The sequence below is a fragment of the Oncorhynchus clarkii genome, chromosome 32 (genome assembly GCF_045791955.1).
Source record: "Oncorhynchus clarkii lewisi isolate Uvic-CL-2024 chromosome 32, UVic_Ocla_1.0, whole genome shotgun sequence".
NCBI lineage: Eukaryota > Metazoa > Chordata > Actinopteri > Salmoniformes > Salmonidae > Oncorhynchus > Oncorhynchus clarkii.
Window position 1 is genome coordinate 5480619 of NC_092178.1, and position 11715 is coordinate 5492333.

Here is an 11715-nt window from a genome sequence, read left to right on the forward strand (position 1 = left end):
CTAAAAACCCCATTCCTCTCCTCTGCAGGATGTCAGCCCCAACCACGGGGATGGATCTCAGGAGTCAGGAAGTACCGCCGGGAATTCTGTTACTGCAGTGACCTCTGCTGGATTGGCTGTGTCCACGAGACCTGTGCTCACACGCCAAGGTAGGTGTGTGTGTGTGTGTGTGTGTATGGGGGGGGGAGGAAGTATTCATTATCATATCCATTTCATCATATTTTAATGAAAGCTAATCATAGATCATGCCTTGGACCTAGTATAGTTTGGTCATTTGTACAATATTTCTCATACATGCCTTATTCATAGCAGAATGTGTCTCTCTCTACTGGGTCTCTTCTGGTTCTCTACTGGGTCTCTACTGGGTATACTGGGTCTACTGGGTATACTGGGTCTCTACTGGGTCTCTACTGCAGCTACTGGGTCTCTACTGGGTCTCTACTGGGTCTACTGGATACCTACTGGGTCTACTGCGTCTACTGGGTCTCTACTGGGTCTACTGCGTCTACTGGGTCTCTACTGGGTCTCTACTGGGTGTCTACTGGATACCTACTGGGTCTCTACTGGGTCTACTGGGTACCTACTGGGTCTCTACTGGGTCAACTAGGTCTACTGGGTCTCTACTGGGTCTCTACTGGGTCTCTACTGGGTCTACTGGATTCTACTGGGTATACTGCATCTCTACTGGGTCTACTGCATCTACTGGGTCTCTACTGGGTCTCTACTGGGTCTACTGGATACCTACTGGTTCTCTACTGGGTCTCTACTGGGTCTACTAGGTCTACTGGGTCTCTACTGGGTCTACTGGGTCTCTACTGGGTCTCTACTGGGTCTACTGGGTACCTACTGGGTCTCTACTGGGTCTACTAGGTCTACTGGGTCTACTGGGTCTCTACTGGGTCTACTGGGTCTCTACTGGGTACCTACTGGGTCTCTACTGGGTCTACTAGGTCTACTGGGTCTCTACTGGGTCTCTACTGGGTCTCTACTGGGTCTACTGGGTACCTACTGGGTCTCTACTGGGTCTACTAGGTCTACTGGGTCTACTGGGTCTCTACTGGGTCTACTGGGTCTCTACTGGGTACCTACTGGGTCTACTGGGTCTCTACTGGGTACCTACTGGGTCTCTACTGGGTCTACTAGGTCTCCTGGGTCTCTACTGGGTCTCTACTGGGTCTACTGGGTACCTACTGGGTCTCTACTGGGTCTACTAGGTCTACTGGATCTACTGGGTCTCTACTGGGTCTACTGGGTACCTACTGGGTCTCTACTGGGTCTACTAGGTCTACTGGGTCTACTGGGTCTCTACTGGGTCTCTACTGGGTCTCTACTGGGCCTCTACTGGGTCTACTGGGTACCTATATAGATACAGACACATTATATAGATACAGACACATTACATATATACAGACACGTTACATAGATACAGACACATTACATAGATACAGACACATTACATAGATACAGACACATTACAGAGATACATTACATAGATACAGACACATTATATAGATACAGACACATTACAGACACATTACATAGATACAGACACATTATATCGATATAGACACATTACAGACATATTACATAGATACAGACACATTACAGACACATTATATAGATACAAACACATTACATAGATACAGAGACACTACAGAGATAGAGATGCTCAACCTCCAGATGAGTATCAGGGGGAGTTTGTGAGGTACAATTCATACAAGCTTGTTTGGCTGGTAGCTTATTCTTCAAATGGCCGGGGCTGCTGTTGAACCATGATGTGCAGGCATAATCAAAAGTGACACTGGACCAGCGCACTAGCTGGGTTTTCGTCATATTGGCGTCAGTTTGTCAAGCAAAAAATGTTTTTATAAAAACAACATGCCATTTCTGATTTTCCTTTTGGAAAATTTGGAGCCGTTCAACACGACAGGGAATATTTTTAATTTACCGGGTGTTTGAGGAATATATCGGACGTTCATATGCATTCAGATTATAGGAGGAACTCCGGTAGAGCTGAAACAGTCTTCCTCACCTCAAGTTCAACTGTCGGAGTCACTTCCTTCATATCGTAGGTCTGCAGTAGCATAAAGCATAATAATGATCACACCATATCAAACCTTCACAAACTTTTCAAAACTTTTTATTAGGGTAATATGAAAAATAAGACAAGCCATTGTTTTTAAGGAAAATATGAGCAGAAGAGCAAATGTAAACAAGGGAGGAAAAAAACCCACTACCAACCCCTGTGCCAAATAAAGAAAAACACATCTCTCCCAAAGCAAAACAAAATATATAAAAAAAAGTTTGCAACCCCCCCCGACCCCCCCCTCAGTAAATTCCCTAAAGTTAATTTAAAATCCCCAACACATTTTTACTCATCCATCCCTTATTTCCTCCCTTATCTCATTCTTCTCCCTCCTCTAAAAACATCTCATCCCTTATCTCCTCCCTTATCTCATCCTTCTCCCTCCTCTAAAAACATCTCATCCCTTATCTCCTCCCTTATCTCATCCTTCTCCCTCCTCTAAAAACATCTCATCCCTTATCTCCTCCCTTATCTCATCCTTCTCCCTCCTCTAAAAACATCTCATCCCTTATCTCCTCCCTTATCTCATCCTTCTCCCTCCTCTAAAAACATCTCATCCCTTATCTCCTCCCTTATCTCATCATTGTACCTCCTCTAAAAACATCTCATCCCTTATCTCCTCCCTTATCTCATCCTTCTCCCTCCTCTAAAAACATCTCATACCTTATCTCCTCCCTTATCTCATCCTTCTCCCTCCTCTAAAAACATCTCATCCCTTATCTCCTCCCTTATCTCATCCTTCTCTCTCCTCTAAAAACATCTCCTCTCATCCTTCCAGGCTCCACATTCAAGCCTCTGAACCCAGTGAAGAGACAGGACAAGAGGAAGAACAGGAGGACAACTATCATGGGCATACCCCAGCAGGTCCAGAGAGAGCTGGGTACATGTCTCGTCCTTGGATGGCAGCTAGCTTTAACTCCGAGCTTCACTTGACAAAGAAAAGTCACCCAGACCAATAAATGTCCAGAGTTTTGTAAATAAAGTGATCATGATGAATACTCTTAGGCACGTTGACAAAAAAAAGTCAAATCAATGGTACTCTTCTGTCATATTTAAATTAGGTGATAAGATGTGTTCCATCTCTATTCCCCCTTCTAGCCCTTCACAGTGGCTCTGAGTACAAAGTTCATTCCCAGCTCCCCAACGGCTCTGTCGGACAGGGTAGTGACAGCCAATCAGGTGCGGTCGTCATCCCCACCATCGACGGAGAGACCCCTCTAGCCAGCTACGAAGGGGCAAGAGTACACCTCTCAGACCTGGAGGTGAGGCTTTCATATGAGCCTGTATCAAAAATCAGGCTTTCAGCGTTATAACTCGAACAAGTACATTTGTTGTGTGCTACTGGTTATAGTGTCGTACTTTCACTTACCGACAGCTACTTGCATGACTAAATTGTAGTTACATTGTATCTCATAACATCGGATTACGATTAGTAAAATGTTTTTTTTTATTGCCTTGTGCAAATATATTTATACTATAATTACAACTGAACTCACCTAAATAGGCATCCAGAGAGGAGCAGCTGTTGAGACACCACCTCCAGTCTGTTTACAGGGACGACCAGGGCTTCAGTCACCACAGGGGACTGGACTCTCGTCTCTCCTCCACCCAGAGACCCAAGTCTCTGGCCGTGCCGGGCACGACCTCCTCGTGCTCCTCTGGATTCCCCAGCTTCCTCCAGGAGCAGGTGAGTCCCGTTCAGAACAGTGTTTCTTCCTGCTGGGGTCATCGACACTGAGTGAATTAAACATTAGGAACACCTGCTCTTTCCATGACATAAACTGACCAGGTGAATCCAGGTGAAATATATGATCCCTTTATTGATGTTGCTTGTTAAATCCACTTCAATCAGTGTAGATGAAGAGGAGGAGACATGTTAAATAAGGATGTTTAAGCCAATTGAGACAATTGAGACATGGATTGTGTATGTGTGCCATTCAGAGGGTGAATGGGCAAGACAACAGATTTAAGTGCCTTAGAACAGTGTATGGTAGTAGGCACCAATGCGCACTGGTTTGTGTCAAGAACTGCAATGGTTTTTCACACTCAACAGTTTCCAGTGTGTATCAAGAATGGACCACCCGAAGGACATCCAGCCAACTTGACACAACTGCATTGGAGTCAACATTGGCCAGCATCCCCGAGGAACGTTTTCGAGACCTTGTAGAGTTCATTCACCGACGAATTGAGGCTGTTCTGAGGGCGAAAGGGGCAGGTGCAACTCAATATTACAAAGGTGTCCTTGATGTTTTGTAAACTCAGTGTCAACGAAAAAAGCATGCACACATGCTAAGTCGTTTTGGTGTCTGTTAAAGTGTCTGTTAAATGGCATCCCTGGAATGACATGATCATCGGATGCTGATGTTAAACCAAGCTTGCTATCTGAACCACTGGACTTACAACTAAGATCAAAATACTCATTGTGAATGGTTGAATTTTCTTGTTGAGGTGCACCAGTGACCAGTTCTGAAACCGGATTGCACAGTGGAGAAAGTACAGTGGGATTCGAAATGATCAGTGATCTGTTTGTTAACTTGGCTTTCAAAGACTTTAGAAAGGCAGAACAGGATGGATGTAGGTCTGTAACAGTTTGGGTCTAGAGTGTCTCCACCTTTGAAGAGGGGGATGACTGCGGCAGCTTTCCAATCCTTGGGGATCTCAGACAATACGAAAGAGAGGTTGAACAGGCTGGTAATAGGGGTTGCGACAATGGCGGCGGATAGTTTCAGAAATAGAGGGTCCAGATTGTCAAGCCCAGCTGATTTGTACGGGTCCAGGTTTTGCAGCTCATCTGCTATTCCCTTTGAAGAGGGGGAGAACTGCAGCAGCTTTCAAATCTTTAGGAATCTCTGACGATGTGAAAGAGAGGTTGAACAGGCTAGTAAAAGGGGTTGCAACAACGGCGGTGGAAAACTTTAGAAAGATAATGGAATGCTGAGCCTGCAAAATGGCTTCCAGCTCCACATTTGGCCAAACTACAGTATATCTACATAGTATGACAGCTCTGCAGTTCTCTACATAGTATGACTCCTAATGTTGACCCTTGTATTTGCCCCCACCCAGGGTCCGGTGATGTCCATCTCTCCCCAAGCCACTTACATGTCTAAGATTATCCCGAACGCCTACCTGCCGGCCTCCGTCGACGTCATACAGATTGACCGCAGCACCAGTCGTACCCGTGGAAACAGCGGTAACGGCACGGCCCGTACCATCAGCAAGAGCTGCCTGGCGTCCGGGTCGTCGGACAGCCCTGCGTCGTCGAGGAGGTCGGGCGGTGAAGGTTGCTATGAAGGCGGTGACAGCGTTTCACATGGTGACAGTAGTTCCCGTGACAATGGCTCTAAGGTGACCCCACACTCAGTGACCAGCTGGAGCCACTCGCAGTCTTCCGAGACGATCAAGTCCAACTCCTCCGCCATCTCCTCCACAAAGGGGAGCTTCGGACTTGCTAACCCACAGACGGTGAGCCTCGTTGGGCAGGAGACACAGCCGCAGCAGCCTGGTGCTGGGGACCAGGACAAGGTGAGCCTACAAAGCTCTAGTGCTCTCAGCAGCACTAGTAGAGGTACTGGTACTGCGACCGCTCAGGGGGTCCTATCTGGATCTGGGGGGATGAGCGATGTTGGAGGAGACTCTTTCAGATTCTCTCGCTGTCTGTCGATCATGAAGTCCAAGTTGCCCCCTGCTCCCCCCAGGAGGACCAACTCACTGCACCATGAGAAGATGATAAAGAGGCGACTGGTGGAGATTAAAGACCTCAGTGACTCTGCGGGTGGGAAGTTGGAGGCTGCTGAGGACACAAGCTTGGTTACGATCGAGATCTCTAAAGAGCTCTACAAAGAAATCACAAAGAGCTCTGTCCCTGTATCCAAATCATCTGGGTTTAACTCTTTAGATGATACAAGATCTTCCACAGCATCTAGTCCTCTGAGTCCCACACAGGCCTCCCATGGAGGTAGTGGGAAATCAGAGGGGCCAGTGTCCAGCAGCTCTTCCCCCCAGAAAGCCCCATCAGAGGAGGGTACATTTGAAAGGACCATGTCCCCCTCCAGTGGGTACTCCAGCCAGAGTGGTACACCGACACTTTCCCCCAAGGGGATCCTCCCTTCCGTCTCCCCAGGTAAACAGAAGAAGTATCCTGTCAAACCGGAACGATCTGGTTCAAGAGCTTCCTTCTCTGCAGCCTCAGTCTCCTCTTCCCTCACCTCCCTGTCTTCAGTCACCTCAGAACTCGTCAATCGAGAGGCCTCGAAAAACAGCTTTAGCCCTCTTCAGCAGGCCTCCCTACCCCTGGCTGTTATGAGAATAGAAGATCCAGAAACGGGGACCCCAGTCCGTTTCTCTTCATCCATGGTGATCAGTGAGCTGCTTAACATTCCGCCACCCCCCAAAATCAAAGCCCCTTCCCCGCCACCCCCGGAGACCTGGGCCCACAACAGACACACCTTCGAACTACTGTGTGGGCCTTGCCCCAACATCAACAGGCTAGCACAGCTCCAGGAGCAACAGGAACTAAAAGAGCAAGCTGCCATGATTGAGCAAAAGCAGGAACCTCAAACTAAAGCTAGCAAGGAGTCTGAAGGCTCGAACAAAAAGCAGGCTACGGTAGAAGAAGTTACTTTGACAAAATCAGAAAGCAAACACATTGTTCCCCGAGACAAGACTGAGCCTATGTTAGAGCAGGCACCTGAGGTATCCGAGAGCACAGAAAGTCAAACGAAAGAACAAGGAAGCCTGGCGGTGATCGCAGAGAAGGTAAAAGCAAGTGTAGAGATCCAGGACCAGAAGCAGGAACAGAGTAGTAGTAGCAGTAGTAGTGTTGCACAGGTCAAGGATCAAGAAGAGAGGCTAGAGACACAAGTTAGTTTAACAATGATTCCAAAGAAGGAACCCCCTCCTGTCATGAAGAAAAGTACTCCTAGAAAAGAAGCTAAAGTTCAATTAACAGCAGATATTCAACAAAAGTCGCCATTTGATGAGGTCACAGTAGAGGTGAAGGTAGAGTCACCCAGCAAGAGTGAGAAGTGTTCTCCACGGGATGAGGTAGTCGCTAAGGAAGTTGAGGTAGTCACTAAGAAAGTTGAGGTTGAGGTAGCAGCTAAGGAGGTTGAAGGTCGGAGTGCTACTGAAAACACTAAAGAGGAAAGTCCCACCAAATCTACACAGACCCTTGCCGTGGAGCCTCCCAAAGTGGACCGGGTCTCCCCTCCAGCCTCCCCTCCCCCTTCCCACCACCCTCCTCCACCTCCTTCTAAGACACCTCCCTACTCTGTGGCCACTCCCCCACCTGAGTTAGAGGAGGAGTGTGAGGAAGAGATTCCCATAGTACAGTCCTGCTGGCCCCCTCCACCCCCACCAGAGGAGCCAGCAGATTCAGTCTTTGATGAGCCAGATGAGATGGACTTTCCACCTCCTCCCCCTCCCTTCATGACAGAGAGCTTGGCAGATGTGGTGGAGACATGTAACACAGTCGCTGATGTCCAGGAGGCGTCCATTATAGCTCTGGATGGGGAGGAGGTTAAGGAAACCGTGAATGGTTTCACTGTAGCAACTGTGAATGGGGAAACTACAGATCTTTCAACCATTTCCACTCAAATGGAGCCAAAAGAGGATAAACCTGAAAAGGTGATTCTGAACTCTAATGCTCTAATCCCAACTGATGAAACCAGCTTTGAGGAATCTGAATCAGCTGAGCTCCAATTAATTCCTTCAGATGATTCAGCTGTCATTTCTCCAGTTCAGCCCAATGAAAAAGAGGCAGAGGTCAAGCAATCTGCCCAGAAACCAATCACAATGCAAGAAGACACCCCACAACCAACAGAAACGTCTCCTGAGTCACAGGAAGTCCCGCCCTTACCAGAGGATGTCCCTCCCCCACACCAGGAAGCTCCTCCTCCTCCTCCACCAATGACAACAGCCTTGGTGCCACCTTCAAGTATTCCTCCTCCTCCACCTCCTATCAATGTCCCCCTCCCTCCCCGTGTACAATGTGAGGATCAGATGCCCTCTGTGCTCCCTAACAATGCCCCACGTCCACCACCCATTAACATCCCTCTCCCACCCCCTCTCCCAACTGAGAACCAACCCCCGGTGATCTTCAGGAGACAGCCCAGCTTGGCGAACAGAGAGACCAGGAGCAAAGAGCTTCTGTCTAGGCACAAGAGTGTCCCTATTCCCAAAGAAGATGCCAACATTCCACTGGTCACACCCTCTCTGCTTCAAATGGTACGTCTCAGATCGGTCAACGTTGGCGAAGACTACGTTAAAGCGCTTTCTGACGACAACAATTCCAACAGTGGGATGCCACCTGCTCAGAATCAGAGTTCAACCCAAATCCAAACCCAAGGATCTCAGAACATAACACCCCAAAAACCAATTCGGAGATCCCTGTCGCTAAAATCCACACCTCCACCACTGAAGTCGTCCCCGGTGACGCTCATCGCCCCCTCGATGAGTATGCAGGAAGCTATCCGAATGAAGACAGCAGCCATGTCTTCCAGAGATAATCTTCCAACACGCTTTAGAATGCCATCCTCCATCTCAATTCCCAGTTGCAGTGGGGCTAAATCAGGAATGTTATCCCCATTGTTACCAGAAGGGGGTGAGATGCTAAAGACCCCCACCACCACCACCGCTAGCTTCATCTTCTCCAGGAGCTCAAAGAAGGTTGTCATAGAAACGCCTGCCTCCTCCTCCCCCGAGGTACAGGCGAGCCTAAAGCAGAGCCTAGCCGCGGAACTCAAGCGTTTTTCCGAACAATCTATGGCTTCCACAGTCGCTAATGGCAACGTTGGAAGAACTGGGATTCCGAGGAGAATTCCGCCACCCGTGGCTAAGAAACCAGCTCACACCTTGGAGAAGCCTGTGTGTTCTACACTGAGAAGCACTCCGTCTCCGAGGGGAACAGAAGCTAACGGAGAGACAGAAACAGCGCAACCTGCGGGCCAGCAAGCACTGACAGAGGACAGCAAGTAAGAACATCAGCGCTACACCTAGAATAGGATTTTGGCTGCATGTTAATAACTACACCTCCTTGAAAAGACAAGCTGTAAAGTAAATGTAATTTGTTTATTTCAGGTAGTAATGCAGGTAGTGCATCAAATTGATCTTGCAGTGATTATGTTTCATTGAATGCTTATAAATTATTTAAAGACGAACACCACGCTCTCTCACACACACACACAACATATCATAGGGCTCTGGTCACAGGTAGTGCACTATATATAGAGAATAAAGTGCCTATTGGGACGCACTCACTTCTAAGTTTAACATATTTCCACTGTTTTCCAGGTGAAATGGAGACGTCTAACATTGTGGAAGCACCATTGCGCTTTTTGAAAAAGACTGGATTCTTGTGGAATGGGACTAAGACGACAAACAAATCAAGGACTGCAAGAACCTGAGAAACATGGGGGAGAGAGAGAGAGAGAGAGAGAGAGAGAGAGAAAGGGAGAGAGAATAATGAGAGTAGAGAGAGAGAGTCAACTCAGAGTTAAAATGTCTTCAAAAGGCCTTTATATTTTTGCAAAAAAAGATGGCATTGGTCCCCATTTCTTTTCAAATTAAAGCTTTATTTTGGGAGTATTTAATATTATTATGTAAAATATTATATATACCAGCGTTTAGAGGAATAATATTCACCGTAAACGCTTTATGGCGGCTCAGTCGGAAAAATACCTTTAAAAGAGCTTCAGCGCCACAGATAGAATAGAGAGCCCTTAGTCTGCTCTAGGACAGTGCAACCCTCAGGACAAAGGACAAACTGCGGCTGGATTTTGTAAATACAGCACAAAAGGCTGTGCTTGTAGTAGAGGTCATCCAGAGGTTAAAAAAGGTAGCAGTCACTGCAGTTGAGAAAGAAATAACAAGACGACAATTTAAAAAAAAAAAATCTTCATAAAGATTCCCTTTTGGAGTCAAACAATCACTGAATTATTTTAATTAATTATCTTATTTCCTAATGGAATGACAGATTATGTAATTCCCAGAATGTATATTTTGATCTCGTCGATCAATCAAGTCATTTGTGGTGTCAATCAATCAATTAACACCACATTTTACTGCGCCTATCCGGGGTGTGTGTCAATCAATGTGTTATTTTTGTTTTTTGACCAATGACACCACAAATTATTTAGGCTTAGGTAGGGTAGCGCATGAGAAAAAAAGAGAAGCTGCATATTTAAAAAAAAATACCATTTATATATTAGACCTATTGTCAAATTTATTTAAAAAATAAAATAAAATAAAAAAGATCACTTTGTAAGATAATGAAGCTTTTAAAGTTTAGGCAAGAAAACATTTTATCCTTCTGAAAACTAACGTTCAACTAAATGAGCTGCTTCCCAATTCTAGATCTCTTGGCCTGCATCCCAAACGGCACATGTATCCCCCACACAGTACTAGTATGGTGGCAGCAGCCTTGTGGAGCGTTTGGCCAGGAACTGAAAGTTTGCTGGTTTGAATACCTGAGCCGACAAGTTGAATAATTGTTTTTGTTTTTTGCACCAGGGGTACTGTACTACTATGGCTGACCGTGTAAAACACCACGTTTTACTGCACCTATCCGATGTGTGTCAACAAATTATTATTATTTTTTTTTAAGTTTAAATGTTGTAAACCAGAGAATATAGTGTATTTTTGGGACACAACCCAAGCAGATAGGCACAATATGGCTATTCCTTATAGTTACTTACACTAAACACCATTCCCATGCGTTCAAAAGACAATATTGATGGCTTTTCTGTTACTTAACCATTTCCTGTTTTATTAATATCTATATAATAATCTTTAAGTTGCTTTAAAACAACGTTCTTTATTAGTCCTGCGTCTGTCATTTCACAACCAATTATTAAACCTTTGGTTTGAGTTCAACTGATTCATCAAAATGTGTTGTTTTTGTGGATGGCCTTACAGAGTCAGTTTTACTTCATGAAATCAACAGGCCTGTGGATCGTAACTACGGAAACAGTGAGTGCAAATGGTAAACTATTCCCTACATGGTGAACAACTTTTGGGACGTACCTTATGAACAGTAGTGCACTAAAGTATTCAGACCCCTTCCCTTTTTTCACATTTTGTTATGTCACATTATTCTAAAATGTATAAAAAAATAATTATAAAATGTCCTCAATCTACACACAATACCCCATAATGACAAAGCAGTTGTTTTTTGTGTGTTTTTTTTTTTGCTAATTAATATAAACTAAATAACTTATTTAATTAAGTATTTAGACCATTTGATATGAGACTCGAAATTGAGCTCAGGTGCATCCTGTTTCCATTGATCATCCTTGAGATGTTTCTACAACTTGATTGGAGTCCACCTGTGGTAAATCTAATTGTTAACACATGCTAGGGAAAGGTACACACCTGTCTATATAAGGTCCCACAGTTGACAGTGCTTGTCAGAGCAAAAACCAAGCAATGAGGTCGAAGGAATTGTCCGTAGAGCTCAGAGACAGGATTGTGTCGAGGCACAGATCTGGGGAAGGGGACCAAAAAATATTCTGCAGCATTGAAGGTCCCCAAGAACACAGTGGCCTCCATCATTCTTAAATGGAAGAAGTTTGGAAACACCAAGATTCTTCCTAGAGCTGGCCGCCTGGCCAAACTGAGCAATCGGGGGAGAA

The 11715-nt window shown here is 45.7% G+C and overlaps 1 protein-coding gene across 2 annotated transcripts in view; it reads left to right on the forward strand.

Annotated features, from left to right (window-relative positions):
* The window catches only part of LOC139392338 (NHS-like protein 3), an 85157-nt gene extending 74200 nt beyond the window's left edge, over nucleotides 1–10957 (forward strand). For both annotated transcript variants that reach the window (XM_071140254.1, XM_071140255.1), the window contains exons 4-9: nucleotides 29–149; nucleotides 2865–2966; nucleotides 3185–3348; nucleotides 3591–3773; nucleotides 5150–9057; nucleotides 9377–10957. In XM_071140254.1, the coding sequence (XP_070996355.1) occupies nucleotides 29–149; nucleotides 2865–2966; nucleotides 3185–3348; nucleotides 3591–3773; nucleotides 5150–9057; nucleotides 9377–9380 (4482 nt within the window). In that variant the 3' untranslated portion in view covers nucleotides 9381–10957. The remainder of the gene's footprint in view (nucleotides 1–28; nucleotides 150–2864; nucleotides 2967–3184; nucleotides 3349–3590; nucleotides 3774–5149; nucleotides 9058–9376) is intronic.
* Nucleotides 10958–11715: the final 758 nt, after the last annotated feature.